The sequence below is a fragment of the Daphnia magna genome, linkage group LG4, assembly GCF_020631705.1.
Source record: "Daphnia magna isolate NIES linkage group LG4, ASM2063170v1.1, whole genome shotgun sequence".
NCBI classification, from domain to species: domain Eukaryota; kingdom Metazoa; phylum Arthropoda; class Branchiopoda; order Diplostraca; family Daphniidae; genus Daphnia; species Daphnia magna.
The window spans coordinates 7,326,890-7,342,937 of NC_059185.1; the positions used below are offsets into that span (position 1 = coordinate 7,326,890).

Sequence of the window (16,048 nt, forward strand, 5' to 3'; positions counted from 1 at the left end):
AAAATCCCTGCAGGAGGTAACGTCGCCCGAGAGCTTCCACGCGGCTAATAGCAATCCTCCCGTTCTTAGCAGGGGATGCAGATCGTCCAACGACGAGTTCAGAAGCCAACGCTCCGATCGCAGGGGCCATGGTTGGTCGCAGCAAAGCTCCAGTAACAACGGATACCAGGGCTGGCCGGTCCAGACTGGACAAACAAATACAACGGTTGCTTTTTCCCTACTTATCTTTTGGAGACGACGAAAAATCAGAGAAAAGGGAGGAAAAGACAAACGCGGCCCACTTTTCCCAATTTTAGGTAAACGCGTTTGATGCTAAGGCTCCAGATTGCGGCTTCCATGAAACAAACGTGTCCAGCTGCGTATTCTAAGGCGACGCGAAAAGATCAATATTAGTTGGCCACAATCGATAAATCTTTCTAAACACTTCCTCATCCAATTTTCAGTCGCTAGCGTCAGGCCTCGATCTCGATTCCAAGGCGACGCGAAAAGATCAATATTAGTTGGCCACAATCGATAAATATTTCTAAACACTTCCTCATCCAATTTCCAGTCGCTAGCGTCAGGCTCCGCTATCGATTCCGCATCCGCTTCAACATTTAACTTTCCCGCGATATGCACTGCCTCTACCGGCAGTTCTTTCTTCTCGCACCAGGCAACTAGTTCCTTCGCTATTCGTGTGAGAGCCAACGATCTAGTACCACCTCCATGGTTGATGTATGCCACTGCTGTGGAATTATCCAAAATTAATCTTACCGCTATACCCGACGAGTGCCCCACAAAAGCTTGTATAGGGCTCTTCGGGGTTGTGTTTTCTTTCCAAAAAACTTGGCAACGCAGCAGCCAATGTCACAGCGCGATTGCTTGACGTTTAAGTAGATAGTCTAGAAATGTTACCATGTCATCTTCTTTTTCTTCTTATGCAAATGGTCTTCAGCCAGCTGAAAGACATGCATATTTAGAGAAATTGAAACTAATAAGTTGTGCACACTGCCCTTACGAAATTCCAAAAGAACTATGGAAACAGGGCAACGAGTGCAACAAATTTGTTCCTAAAATAACCTCATCTGATATTTTTATTTACCTAATTGAGACGAAATGTAAAGAAATTACAGGCGAAACCGTCCAGGCCTTCAAGGGTCTCGCTTTTGAATCAAAACAGGCAGTGAGAGATGGCTGGATAAAAAGCTTTAATTGTTTAGTGTTACATTCTGGTGTCGTGTTGGTAAAGGCAAAGGTAATGAAAATTAACAGCGTTATACATTGTATTGTTGTTACTCGATTGATTCATTATTACTTTTATCAACAGGTGTGTCCTTCCCAAGCACTTGGGACAACACCACACAGACCGTGGGCAGCAATAGGAAAGACTGGTAATGTGCTTTTGGCAAATTGCACGTGTGCAGCTGGGTAATTTGAAGAAGTTGAAGAATATTATTGTTAGTCAAGTTATATTTTTACTATTTATGTCATTATAGTTTAGGTGAGGTGTGCAATCACGTTGCATCATTGTTGCATGTTACAATGGTGGCTGCGGAAATTAATGAAGGTAAAGGTTGCACCGAAGACAAGTGTGCGTGGAACAACGTTTATTCTAGACCAGTAAGCATTCCTATTTTTTTTCAATTACTTTATCATAGAGAAGAAAGAAATAAAATAGTTTTTTTCTTTAGGATCTTTACAAAAAGATTGAGGAACTCGGTTATGTGCGAAAATCAAAGCTACCATCCATAAGACAGCCAACAGAACAGGATATTTGTGAGATTTTATTTAAAAATGCAGAAATGCCTGGTCCACCACCTGCTGCGTCATTGGTGGAAGATGGGTGTGAATTGTATATTCCACCGGCACTAAAAGTTATTCTGCCAAAGCCTTTTAGCACACTTTTCGATAAGAATCTTGTTGGAAGTAATCTACCAGAGCTCATTGAAAAAGGCATTTCTGTTTATAGCCAAATCACAATCACAAAGGAACAAGTTGATGCAATTTGCTCTCTAACAAGAAACCAAAGCAGTAGCAAATATTGGCAACGCTACAGAGGATTTCGAGTTACAGCCTCCATATTTAAACAAGTTACCAAAACTAGTATTGAACGCATTTCACCTTCGTTGTTAAAACAATGTTGCTATCCCAGTGCATACAACTTCTCAACAGACGCCACAAGGTATTAGTAACTATTCCTTATTGGAAACTATGTTTATTCTTAAACTAATTCCATTTCATACTTACATGCAGATGGGGAATACAAAAAGAATCGATTGCTATTGACTCGTTCAAGCAGATGTTGTTATTGAAAAACACCCACGCTGGACTGACCATAACACGTACTGGTGTTTACCTGTCTATTACACACCCCTTTTTGGCTGCTTCACCTGATGGTATAGTACACTGTGAGTGCCATGGAACGTCTGTACTTGAAGTGAAATGCCCCTTCAGCTATCGAAATTATACTATCTTCGCTGCTACACAAGTCAAAACATTCCCATTGCAGTTTCATGCCTTGACAAAACAGTACTATCTGAGCAAATCACACGAATATTACTATCAAGTGCAGCTACAAATGTACGTAACGGGTTACCATTCATGTTACTTTGTCGTCTACACTTCTGTGGATCTTATCTTCGTCCAAGTAGCATACGACTCTCTGCTGATTGAACAGAGCATTCCTCTAGTCCACAAATATTTCATTCATGTCATAATGCCAGAGGCCCTTGCTGGGTACCATTACTTAAAATCTGCTTTTGTACCCACTGCCGAAGTTCTGCCGCAAAACTCATTTTTGCCGTGTTTTTGTCAAACTAATGAACCCATAATTGTTACTACCGTTGTTTGCGCCAATGTAAATTGCATGAGGAAAATCTTTCATTTGAAATGCATTCATGATAAACCAAACTCCCCTCTTCGAGTTACATGCTTGTGGAAATGTGATATATGTAAAAAAAAGTGCGCGAATTGCAGCGTCCGAAAAAAGGAAAAAATCTTCAAATGATACACACAACGGTAAAAGACTTCCTCTAGCCAACGTAACCAATGTTACCATGTAATAATCAAACATACAGTTTGTATTCTGTGATTCAGAAGTGTACTACTATTTAAAACAGAAGAACTAAATAAATGCTGTTGTTAATTGTATTAGCAAACTCACAACTTCACATCCACAAATTTCTACTTCGAAACTTCCATCACATTGTCACATGACATTGTTAAATAATAGGGACTACAGAGGGACAAGCATTGTAAAGAGCACAAGCTACATTTACCATTTGATCAATAATAGAAATACGTTCTTCATCAGTTCCACTTAGATCAGTGCATTGATGGTTCAAAGTACAATGAAGAATGGAGTACCTTTGTTTGATGGCACCAATTATCCTTTCAACATGAATACGCACACGAGCCAAATCTCTTGACATTTCAACTTCTAAGTTGGTTAACTGATTCCTCTTGCCAAGGAATGATGGTATTTTAAGTTCTGCATTTTGTAGCGAAACAGCTTCATGAACTGTAAAGCCGCGATCAGCTAGAACTATATCTCTCAAAATAAGTTTGTCAAGGAATTCACAGTCTTCTACAATGAACTTATCGCTTATTCTTCCACCATACGCTTTTGACACATAAGATATGTATCCTTGAGGTGTAATAGCGATAAGAAATTTTACGGTGTTGTGTGATTTGTAAGTAGAAAACGTTGACGCTCTTTCTTTAATTTTAGTGGGTCTATCAAGAAATATCTCAAAACAATCAATTACGCAAATGCAACGGTAAAAGCGGTCACGGAAACATAGAGGCATAGTCTTCCTAACATTTTCTTGTTTGGGCCAGCGTATAAAGGCAGGTACCAATGTTTTGTGCATGGCATGTAACCAAAAAGTGATATACTTAGAACAAGTACAAAGCGAGATATTGAAGCGGTATGCCAAATCTTGCATAGTTAAGTTCAATCTTAATCGAATTAAAGTAATAACAAACTGAGTAGCATAGTCAAGTTTACAGAGAGAATGTTGTGGTGGAATGAACTTTATGACAAAATTACACAAAGTCCACAACCTTTCGAAACTATTAATCCCAGTATAAAATTTGCAACCATTCATGTCTTTTTTTATCTTACTCATTACTTGGGTGGATTCAAATTCTAATTCTAAAAATGAAATTTTGTGCTGAAATTCATCAACCTGTGATGACAAGACTTTCACTTCTAGTTTTTCATTCGACAATTCCATTTCACTGACTTTAAGCTTTGCAAACGAATCCGACCGCTGTTGGTTTAAATTGTCTATAGTAATTTGCGCATTTATTACTTTACCATCACTTAACTTTAACTTTTCTTGCAAGACAGTTATTTCAGACTGGAGTTTCTTAACTTCATTGATAAAGGTGTTGTCATGCAAAACATCGATGTTGTTGTTGCTTGCAGAAATTTCATTTTCTGGTTCTGAAATTGAAATAATATAGGTAGTCATGTAAATACTGCACAATACACATCAAACATTACACACCTGATGAAATTGTGTTTTCTATAGGTTCTTCTTGTGTGTTGTTGATCACATCCAGTTCTTCGAATGCATCAGCTGCTCTAACTTCACCAAGCTTCTCAGGCATGCCGTCCAAAAAACATGTTGGAACCCAATCTATGTGATTGGATGGATAATAAGGTAACGCTGGTTTTCCTTTACACAAATAATTAATATTTAAGATTATCTTAAGAATTCAAACAGTATCTTACGTTACCTTACCTGTTACAAAATGAATTGAACACACACGGACGTTTTCTATTTTGGTGTTACACCTCAACTTCCTTAATTTCAATTTACCTAACCATTGTTGGCGTCGTAAACTATCTTTAGGTAACGCAAATAGTTTTACACATCCACTATTTGTATTTTTACACTTATCAACACAACAAACTCGACGAGTAACCATTGTTGTTTAACTGTAGAAAGTCTTGGAAGTCAAACGGAGACGCTTTTGCGCTGTGACATTGGCTGCTGCGTTGCCAAGTTTTTTGGAAAGAAAACACAACCCCGAAGAGCCCTATAGCAAATAGCGCCCCAATTCATTCTAATTCATTAATGTGTCTGCGGCTATCGGATACTGTCCAAGAACCGTTAGTGGTAACGCCATTGCAAACCGCTCCCCAGCCTGTCAGCGAGGCATCTGTATAGATTTACAGATCCGGCAGTCCAGGGAAAAACCGCTTTCCCATCTGTAACGACAAATTTGCGACCCATCATTCTAAATCTGCCTTCGCTTCCGGCGATAAAATACATTTACCTGCCAAAATAAAATCTACTCTCTGTGCTTGATCATTATAGAATCGCTGCATGCTGCGATAATGTGCTTGGGCAAAAGGCATGGTGGGTACGGCCCATGTAAAATTACCCATTATACACGCGATACCTCTGAGCGATATGAAATCCCGCCTCAAAACCGTGCGACAGAGATCCGTAACCATCTGCTTTTTACTGGGGGGAAGAGCAGACGATAATTTTAGCGAATATACTATCACCCCTAAAAAATTCAATACTCGCGCGGGATCAAAAATGGACTTTTCTACGTTCCAAATGAAGCCCAAATCTCGCAACAATTCCACCACCAGTTCCAAATCTGCGAGCGCTCCCTCTTTAGATTCATTAATAATCAGGATATCATCTAAATAAATTACCAGCCTTACCCCCTTTTTCTTTAACAGGGGCCATGACTACCTTAAGGATCTTAGTGAATATCCTTGGGGCCGGCGCAAGGCCAAAGGCCAGACATGCAAATTTGAAAATATGCGCCTGCCATTGAAACCGGACGAACTTTTGGTGGGAGGCATAGATGGGCACGGTGAGATAGGCATCCTTGAGATCCACTTTTACTATCCAATCCCCTTCCCTTAACAAAAAACAGACTGCTTGTAAGTTCTCCATTTTGAAATGCTCGAAGTTATAAATTTATTAAGGGGTTTGAGATTAACAATAGGTCTGAGGCCCCCCATTTTTTTAGGAATCACGAATAAAGAGAAAACAAACCCCTCTGACCCATCCAAAACTTCCCTAACTGCTTTTTCAAAATCAAATCTCTAACTTCCTGATCGCAGACGGCAACCATTTCACTCGACATTTTTAATGGGGACGGGATAGAATTTTGACGAGGTTGACTGAGAAAATATAATTTTGCTCCCGTTGCTACAGAGTCTAAAATCCACCTATCGTCAGTGATGCGCTCCCAATTTTAAGAAAATCTCAACAGCCGCGCACCCACTTGATCGTCAGGCGAGCAAACATTGATAGGAAAAAAAAATGGGTTTTTTTTTGTACCTGGCGTTTTTTTTTTGCCGATGCGTGACCAACTGTCACCGGCATTCCAAGCTCCTCGAAAATGGGGGCGTCTAGTCGCAGCTAGGCTGGCTCCTGCTACCCCTGGGCGTGGATAAGGCTGCTGGAAGACAGCCGATTATCTCACCATCCGTCCCCTGCTCCTGGCTGGCCGGCCCACTCGACCTGCTGGTCTTGCCACTGCGTCATTTTGGGCTAGTGTCGCATCCTGCGTGGCCTCTTTGAACATCGATTCGAGAAATTTTCCCGTGAAGAATTTCTCTCTGGCCTCTGCTCCTGCCGCAAATGAATCTTGTCCAGCCAGAAGAAACTCAAACGATGGCTCCACTTGGTCAACCACCCCCCGTCTTCTTTGTTTTGTAACATGAAGCCAGGCCTTCACTCATTGGCGCAGCACCGACCTCACTGAATCTTTGGCCGCCTCAACATTGTCTCCCCCTTCCAGGGCCGAAACACGTGCATATAAATCAACAAGTGGAGGCGCAATGTCACATACCTTGTGCTGGACGGCAATCAACATTTCCTCCACACTATTCACACTTTTCAAAACATTCTTGTCCCTCGCCCTACGCTGCATATAGCAGTCGAGCTTAGGTGGTCTCACTGCGAACGATTCATCTTCAAACTGTAAAGGAAACCGTTTCAAAATCGCTTTCGATTCCTCTCCCTACATACTTTTAGTCAGCCAAACCGTAAGCTCATCTGAGATCTCTTTAGACACCGAAAAAAAGGCCGCACCTTTACCTGCATCGGTTGTTGTGGCTGCATCGGCTGCATTTCTTGTCCTCTGGCCGGTCCGACTGGTCTCCACGATCTATTCCACTCTCGCTGATCGAATTCTCTACCTTCTTCACCTAAACCTTCTTTTACATTTTCCTCGTATCGCAAGCTTTCTTCCTGAAGCTCGTGCTCCTCTTGAAAACGGCCATCTTCTTGATGAAAATCTGTTTCGTAAGCTTCCCACGCTCTCGGATCAAACTCTCGATGGTGGAACCTTCCTTGATAACCGTAATCGCAGTAGTCGTAAACTTGACGGGCCTTGGGATCTCAACGGAGTGGCGAACATTCTCTGAATACTAGCTGTCGATCATCCAAACTGTCCCTAAAGCCGTAAAACCCTTGCTCTCTATAGGCACGGTAAACGCGGGGCTGGCAACGAGGACCGAAAAACTCCCTATTACCTGACATCTTCTCTTGGCGACAGCAAGCAAGCAAGGAGGAAAGGTGCGGTTGGGAAGGGTACCATTTTTTTTTGTTTTCTGTAACCTTGTATTGGCTTTAAATAGCTGGATTTTGTGTAATAAAATAAGTCTACACCCTTAGGGTCGAGCGAATGAATTCGCTGTACAATTACACTTACAAAATTAAAAAGGACTTGTCGAGTTGAGCCCTAGAAAAAGACTGATTTTGGTAGAATTTTTGAGGGACATTTTATTCGGGAGAACAAGGTCAGGTTAATTTAACATACGGGGAAAGGTAGAGAATATTTTAATGTAAATTTAACACTAAGGTGTGAAAAGGTATCGGGTGAGCGTTTTCGGGTTAGGGTTCTCGGTGGGAACCGAGGTCACGCATCGGAGGTGTGAAATCGGTGGTCAAAAAATATTCGTGGCTGGCCGTTCCTTACACCAAGCGTTAGACGCCAACGGATCTCTTCTTTAACTTTTACCGCTAGATGGTGACGAGAATAAAATTTTAAAAGGATAGGCATGATGACGTAAAACAACTACAATCTAACTCAAAATCGCAATCGTTATTGTTTAGTCTTAAAAATTTCGGATAGAAGCCAAGGCTGTTGACAACAGTTTGTCAACAAAAATATTTACCCCAGTGGCCCTTTTCTTTACACTTACACAAGGAAAAAACTATTAAAGTGATGACGAAATATTGAAAGTCAATTATTCGTACTCATTCTATTGCATTTTAAGTGTCGTAACCTGTGCACGATAGGCCTTTTCATTTTTTATTTAAGGATTGACTCTGTGAACCAACTAGGATACTTGGTTCCAAAAGCACATTAGTGTTATCGACACATAATATAGTTGAAGAGTAAGAAATGTTAATGGGGTTGAAAGGTATCGCGACCGGATCACCAGATTTCTCGATGGGAACGAATTGTTTCTCAGCCAAATGGCGAAAGGAAGTGGGAGGATCCGTCGGTTCAGTTTCATCGAGGCCGTCACTGGTACTGGTTACTGTTGTTTCATTGACACATGGTTTTGGTGTTGACTGCAAAGGCAAAACTGTTAAACAAATAGGGTCAGCGGTTCCATTCGACTCCGTTTCCCTGCATTATACGAACATTTTAATTTTCAGTTCTGATATACCAATTTAGAGAATAATAACAATATGTCAACAAGGTCACCTTCTTTTGGTTTTTTGGAGACCACCATACTTCCTTATTAAAGAATGTAGTTTTACCGTTTTCTCTGCTACCCACTGATTGTCACTGGATGGATAATTTTTAAATTTTACCACATACCACACTCTTAGCCTCCCGTTTTCATTTGGAATCAACCTACTTATGTAAAAGGTGATCACTCATCCGAAAGGGAAAATAATACAGTTTGAAAATGAGAATAACAGAACTGAAGTGGTGGAGAAAAATATTACCTACTTTCTATCAATAATGTCTGCAACTTCATATTCATTGTTATCTTCATCTTCGGAAATTCAACCATAGTTCTCAGTTTGTTGATGCTCACGCATTTTCTAACGATTTTCACTGCGCAACTACCAAATATCAACTGAGGATGAACTTCTCGCTGGGGTAAACGTTTATGTGAACCGAAGATGACCTTCTTGCTGGAATAAACGTTTATTTCCACAGGGACTCTGCGGTAGTGATAAAGAATTGACGAATTAATGAGACAGTAACCCCTTGCGTTCCTCTCTCTTTCCTTCGTTATAAACTTCTTCGTTTCAGTATCGATAACGTTTCAATTACAACGTTACACTTTAAATTTACGTTTTACCAAAACAAATTGTTTCTGCTTCTTTGTACTATATGAATGTTAACATTCTTGTTTTATGGCGTTATCGTCTTGGAACGATAACAATAATAACCATAAGCCACCACCTGCAAAGGTGGAGGCTCTTGATGGGCATGTCCCAGGCTCGCTAATAGAGCCACCATCTGCGAAGGTGGAGGCTCTTGATAGGCCTATCCCAAGACTGTTAAGAGAGCTACTGCCACCCCCTTCCGAGGTGGTGGCTCTTTTTGGGCTTTTAGGGGAGCCCACACTTGTGAATCTTGGAGGGATGTGCTGCCAAAAGAAACGAGAAAGTCTCATCATGAGAGTGAACACTTTTACAAGTGTTAACAAAATGGAAGATAATTCTTTATTAGTGCAATTTTAAATGTTTTTACATTCTTGTTTCAATTTGAAATTCATACCATAATTTTTTAAAACTGTATCAGAGAGGGAGGATTTTCAGGTGATCCATGAAACATTCAAAGTTAGTTGGAAAACCAGGGAAAATCATGTCAAACCAGCTCATAACAGAAGCTCAACAATGTAGAATTCTTGTGGAAAATTAACGGAGGTATCCGTCGTGTGAAAACTAACAAGTTCATGTAATAGATGTGTTATATAAAATCTTACTGCCATCCATTTCCAAAAAATAATATTGTATTATTAGGTACCATTTTTGTTTTTATCGAATTGGAAATGAGGACGTGCTGGAGCCAATAACTCAGAAAAGTTCCAGCTCAGCTGCCTTTGTCTAATGCAGCGTCCTATCTGTGTACTATGGCAACTCCAAAAAAGCCGCTATCGCTTCCTCAGGTTGCCGTTCGAGTTAAAATCGGCTCCTGAAATTTATCTTTAGATGATGAATGACTGGTTTGGGGACCTGCCCGGCGTGCTCATCTACTTTGATGATTTCCTTGTTCCAGGTGAAACAGAAGAGGAGATTCTCGCCAACCTTCTTCAAGTATTTGTACGTTGCCACCTCCACGACCTAAAGCTACAGTTAAAGAAGTGCAAATTCTTCCTCCGGGAACTCCCATGGCTAGGCCATGTCGTTCGCCAAGGAACTTTGAAACCAGACCCTCTTAAGGTTTTCGTGAAAATGTAGAAATGCCAGATCCGGCTTGTCCGGCAGATCTCGTCCGCCTCCTGGGCACGGTAACTTTCCGGGATAAGTTCTGCCAAAAATGTGCGGGTCTGAAAAGACCCCTACGGGACCTACTCAAGGCAGACGCAGCATAGGTTTCGGAAGAGCCTCATCAGATGGCCCTTCATCAGCTAAAAAGTGCCCTGTCGTCGCTTCCAGTGCTACGCCTGTTTGACCACTCGCTACCCTTGGTCGTGTCGGTTGATGCGTCTCCCGTAGGAAGCGGTGCAGTGTTGCTCTAAAATAACCAACCGATCGCGTACTCGATCACGTCCCTCACCGTTACCCAAAAGCGGAATTTCAAAAATTGAAAAAGAGTTGTTGGCGGTCCAGTTTCTTTTTTCCAGTCATTCCGCAGTGCCAGCCCCGTTCGTCCGTCAGCCGTGCCACAGCAGTCACCGTACAACCCTACTCGACGCCGGAACGATGTCTCCCAAACCATGAGTAATCCATGATCTGTTCTTCCTCTCTTTCTATTAATTGTTCTTTTCATATCCAGGCAGCCGACGTGACTGGCTGACGTATCACAACACTATAACCTATGTACCACCCATGACAAGTCTGTCCAGAATCTTCCCCCTTGTACTTGACTAATCCTGTACCTTTTGAGTGTTTTTGTGGTAATAAACCAGTCACGTCTGACGTGACTGGCCAAATTATTGCAAAAGGACGTGCAGTACTGGACCGAAAAAGAACGGTATAAGAACGCGCTTAGGCCACGGTCGTTATAAAAAATAAATCGCGTCCCTCAGAAGACGTCTTATTTTGATCCATTTCTTTAAAATTCACGTTGCCACAATTTACAGTGTAGCGTTTGGGTTTAACTTTGTAAGAACGACGTACACCACATCGAATAATAATCTAGAATTGCTTTTTTCAATACGTAGTGATTGGTTAAGAAGAAGAAACTCTGTCTAGATGCGGGAGTCCAATGATTGAATCTCATAACAATTATGTTTATCTTCTGGTATTTTGGTCAAAGAGCGCAAAGTTTTGATTTAGTAAATGCTAAATTTTATTCAAAAGTTCATTTCTTAATGATGGAAGCCAAATTATTTCGCTGTATGGTTTGTCAGTTCAAAAACGCCTATAAAAGTATTGAATGTTGCTTATATGGTAGACTACTCGACTGTCATACGTGAGATCCATGTTCGAATCCGATGGCAGAATAATGTCTTAGCGTTTTTTTAGTAGAGCAAAAAGTCGTCCCAGTGAACGCTAAAATGAGAGCTTTGGTGACCATAAAAATCCGTGTATAAGAGCAGTTTTTGCCGAATATCAATACCTGCTAAAATCATCTTTAAGTCGTCATTGTCGGATTTCACAGACAGAATAAAGAAATCCTAGTAGTGCGGTAAGGATGAATAAATATCCTTTAAAAAACGTCAGTGTATTGTGTGGGCTTATATTTCGATTCCCATCACAGATTGTTACCATATTTTCTAAATTAGTATGTACTCAAGTTGAAGATAAAGGATCTTCGTACTGATATAGCACCCCTTTAAAAGGAAAAACTTCAATGCATCCTCCAAGAACTTGATGATAAGGTATTATCTTTATTCTTTTTGACCTTCTCTCCTCGTATATCTGTTCCGAAATTACTATGACTTTTCCTATTACAGTTGAAGTATTTTGTAACCTATTTTAAATTTTACTCGTAGTCGTATCCTGTGTTTGTTTATCTTCTTACTACGTTCGACTTGTTTAAATTGTAACCTTACCCATTGAACCCCCTATTCACGTTTTCGTTACTTTAAGAGAAAACTGTTTCAATAAGTTAGGCTTCTTAACAATATTTCTTTAATCCTTTCTGTTGTAACGTTGCCTCACTAGGTGGCTCACTGGTCCCTAGGGAGATACAGACAAAGTCCAATGCGCAATACAGCAGTCTTAACCCGGCGTCTAAGTGGTACAGTCTCCATTACTACATGGTGTCAGAAGTAAATCCACGAATATCACAGCAATCATGGCAGACTTTGGCATCCGACCTCCATCGGCGTTTAATTTTGAAGATAGTGATCCAGCATCGCAGTGGGACTTGTGGAAAAATCAATTCAATTGGTTTTTAAAGGCTACAAAAAAAGATAAGGAAGACGAAGTGGTGCAAGTCAGCGTGCTGATCACGTGTTTGGGGATCGAAGGCGCAAGAATCTATGACTTATTTGTATTCGCCGATCAAGCTGACAAATTGAAAATACAGCCAGTGTTACGCGAATTTGACGGTCATTTTAGACCACAAAAAAGTGAAACTTTCGAAAGATTTAAGTTCGTGTCGCGTAGACAAGCAGTTGATGAGCCGTTCGATAAGTTTTTGTTGGCTCTCAAAGGATTGATTTCATCATGCAATTATGATACTCAACGTGATTCGTTGTTGAGAGATCAGATTGTTGTTGGAATTATTGATAACGACACTCGTGAACAGCTGCTGTCTCAGTCAACCCTAGACTTGAAGAAGGCTGTTGAGATTTGCCGAGCTCGTGAATCAGCGCGGAAACATGCAGTTCGGATGCAGTCGGGTGCGGAAGCTAGCCAAACACAGATGCTAGTCAATTTGTTGAACGCAAATAGGGGCATAGCAAGTTCGCAGAAGATGCAAAACCCCAAGGATGGCGGCAATAACAGCTCTTGCCGTTTCTGTGGAGGCCAGCATTCTCGTGGAAAATGCCCTGCATATGGCAAGTTTTGTGTAAAGTGCGGAAGAATCAATCATTTTGCTAAAGTCTGTGAGCAATCTCCCCAGCAGCAGTCAAGTCATGGAATGGCAAAACGATTTGACAACTCGTCGAAGAAAAGTCTGCAGCAGCAGACCCCTCAGTCAAAAAATTGTGACTCTCTACAAACTGATTCAGAGGTAACCGTTCGCGAATTTATTATATCATCAATTAGTAACTCGAAGACGGATGACTCATGGGTTGTGACTGTGTCTATAGATGGCGTACCAGTAGACTTTAAGGTGGACACAGGAGCACAGTGTAATGTAATACCTTGGAACATTTTTGACAAAGTGGTTAAACTTAAACAGTTGAAACCTGGCCCAAAAGTTACGGCATACAATAGGCAACCAGTGCGCGTGGTTGGCCAGCAACAACTTGACGTAGTTTATAACAGTTGCCCATTTAAGATTAGTTGTGTTGTGGCTGAAGACGTGGATGTTCCCGTGTTGGGTTTGCCCTCCTGCAAAGCTCTCAATGTAGTTAAATTAGTTGACTCTTTGCAAACTCGAACAGTGGAAAGTGGAATAGTTCCTCATCAAGATGTGTCGGTGGCTAGTTTACTTGACAAATATGAAGCGGTATTCAAAGGGATCGGCAAACTTCCAATGGAGCATCGCATTCAAATTCAACAATCAGCAGTTCCTGTGGTGCGCCCAGCACGTAGAATTCCGTTCAAGCTTAGAGGTCCAGTCTTAGAAAAGTTGAGTGAAATGGAACGCTTGGGCTTAATTGTGAAAGTGAGCGACCCGACTGATTGGGTAAGTCCTATGGTGGTGGCAAGGAAGTCTAACGGTGACATCAGAATCTGTTTGGATCCAGCGGATCTAAATGGAGCAATCAAGCGGCAGCATTATCAAGTTCCTTCGGCCCAGGAAATCTTCTCCAGAATTGGAAAGGCGAAGTATTTTTCAACCTTGGATGCCACGTCGGGATTTCTGCAAGTTCCCTTAGCCGACGAGTCTACTTCTCTCACAACCATGGCTACACCGTTTGGCCGATACAAGTTCTTACGTTTGCCGTTTGGATTATCGTCAAGTCCTGAGGCTTATCAACAGATGATGGTTGATCTGTTTGGTGATTTGTCTGGTGTCGAAGTCTATTTCGATGACTTCTTTGTATGGGGAGAAACCATCGAGGAACATAACTCTAGATTAGAAGCTTTGTTTCAGCGTTGTGTGCAAGTGAACTTAAGACTCAATAAGAGCAAGTGCAAGTTTCTTCAGCCTGAATTGAAATATATTGGACACATTATTGGTGGTCAAACTCTGAAGCCTGATCCGGAAAAAATATCAGCAATTGTGTCGTTTCCACATCCTGAGAGCAAACAGGACATTCAACGATTTCTAGGCATGGTGAATTATCTAGCAAAATTTTGCAGTAGTTTGTCTGAAACGGTGGCACCATTGCGAGCGTTGTTGAAATCTGATGTTGAGTGGCAGTGGGATGCAAACTCGGACCAAATATTTATCAAAGTGAAAGACACCATATCAGCCTTACCAGTTTTGCGCTTGTTTGATCCAACAATCCCAGTACTGGTGTCAGTAGACGCGTCACCGGTGGGAGTTGGAGCAATTCTATTACAAGGTGGACAGCCCATTGAGTTTGCGTCGCGAACATTGACAGACACACAACGAAGATATGCTCAAATTGAGAAAGAGCTACTTGCGGTGTTATTCGGTCTACAGCGTTTTCATCAGTACGTGTACGGACAAAAAGTGACGGTGGAAACGGACCATAAGCCTCTTTTGGGTATACTTAATAAGGCAATTGCCTTATGTAGCCCAAGAATTCAGCGGATGAGATTGTTGTTGCAAACATATGAGATCCAGCTCGTGTACAAGCCAGGAAGAGAGTTACACATTTCTGATGCTCTTAGCCGTGCCCCGGATAATCGACAATTTGTGGAAGATAGCTCGCAGTTTAGTGACGAAAGTGTGAACTTGTTGGCCTTATCAGTGGTCTTAGCTTCGACCTCTCAGGAAAAATTTATTGCAGCAACGTCAGCAGATCCAACACTGCAAGCGGTCCTCTCATTGGTTCGAAATGGATGGCCTGAACATCGAAAGAATTGCAGTGCGGCAACCAAATTGTTTTGGCAACACAGACATGACCTCAGTGAGTGCAACGGCTTGATACTCAAAGGAGAACAAATTGTGGTTCCTGCATCCTTACAGTCTGATGTTCTTAGACAAATTCATGACGGCCATTTAGGCATCTCCAAGTGCATAGAAAGAGCCAAGTTAACAGTATACTGGCCTCGTTACATTGATCAGGTGAAAAATTTGGTGGAAGGGTGTGATAGATGTCAGGAACATAGGCATCAAAATCCAGCTCAGCCATCGTATCCGGTCCCGATTCCGGAGTATCCATTTCAGAAAGTTGCCGCTGACTTATACGAAATTTGTGGAGTTCATTATTTGTTGGTCGTAGATTATTTCAGCAAATGGCCTTGTGCGGTGCCTTTGAAAACTATCACTAGTGCGTCAGTGATTACTGAACTCAAGCGTTTCTTCATTGATTTCGGGGTTCCAGAACAACTTGTGTCGGATAACGGGAAACAATTTGATTCCGCAGAGTTTCGTCACTTCTGCAACGCATTAAATATCCGTTCTACAACTTCCAGCCCTGAATATCCTCGCTCCAATGGGTTAGTAGAAAGGATGGTGCAAACGGTGAAAGAGTCTTTTATCAAATCTCAAAGTGACGGAAAGACTCTATTAGATACATTGCAAGTTCTTCGCTCTACTCCTCTTGGGAACGGATTGCCTACTCCAGCTGTTATATTGCAACGAAGAAATCTCAGGGGTGGATTATTGCTCACACCCCAACAGCTAAAGTCAAAAAATTTCAGCGACACATTCGTCAAAGAGAAATTGGAACAGCGTCAAGCCTCTCAATTCT

The 16,048-nt window shown here is 41.5% G+C and overlaps 1 protein-coding gene and 1 pseudogene across 1 annotated transcript; both read right to left on the reverse strand.

Annotated features, from left to right (window-relative positions):
• Positions 1 to 3,112: 3,112 nt before the first annotated feature.
• Positions 3,113 to 4,217, reverse strand: LOC123471349. Its single transcript, XM_045172590.1, has one exon. It carries the CDS (start codon positions 4,215 to 4,217, stop codon positions 3,201 to 3,203), a length of 1,017 nt encoding a protein of 338 aa, XP_045028525.1. The 3' UTR covers positions 3,113 to 3,200.
• A 2,215-nt stretch (positions 4,218 to 6,432) lies between these two features.
• Positions 6,433 to 7,502, reverse strand: LOC123471350 (annotated as a pseudogene).
• Between the last annotated feature and the right edge of the window lie 8,546 nt (positions 7,503 to 16,048).

Coding starts and splice junctions, on each gene's coding strand:
- LOC123471349 (XM_045172590.1), bottom strand. CDS start 4,217: ATGGAATTGTCGAATGAAAAACTAGAAGTGAAAGTCTTGTCATCACAG.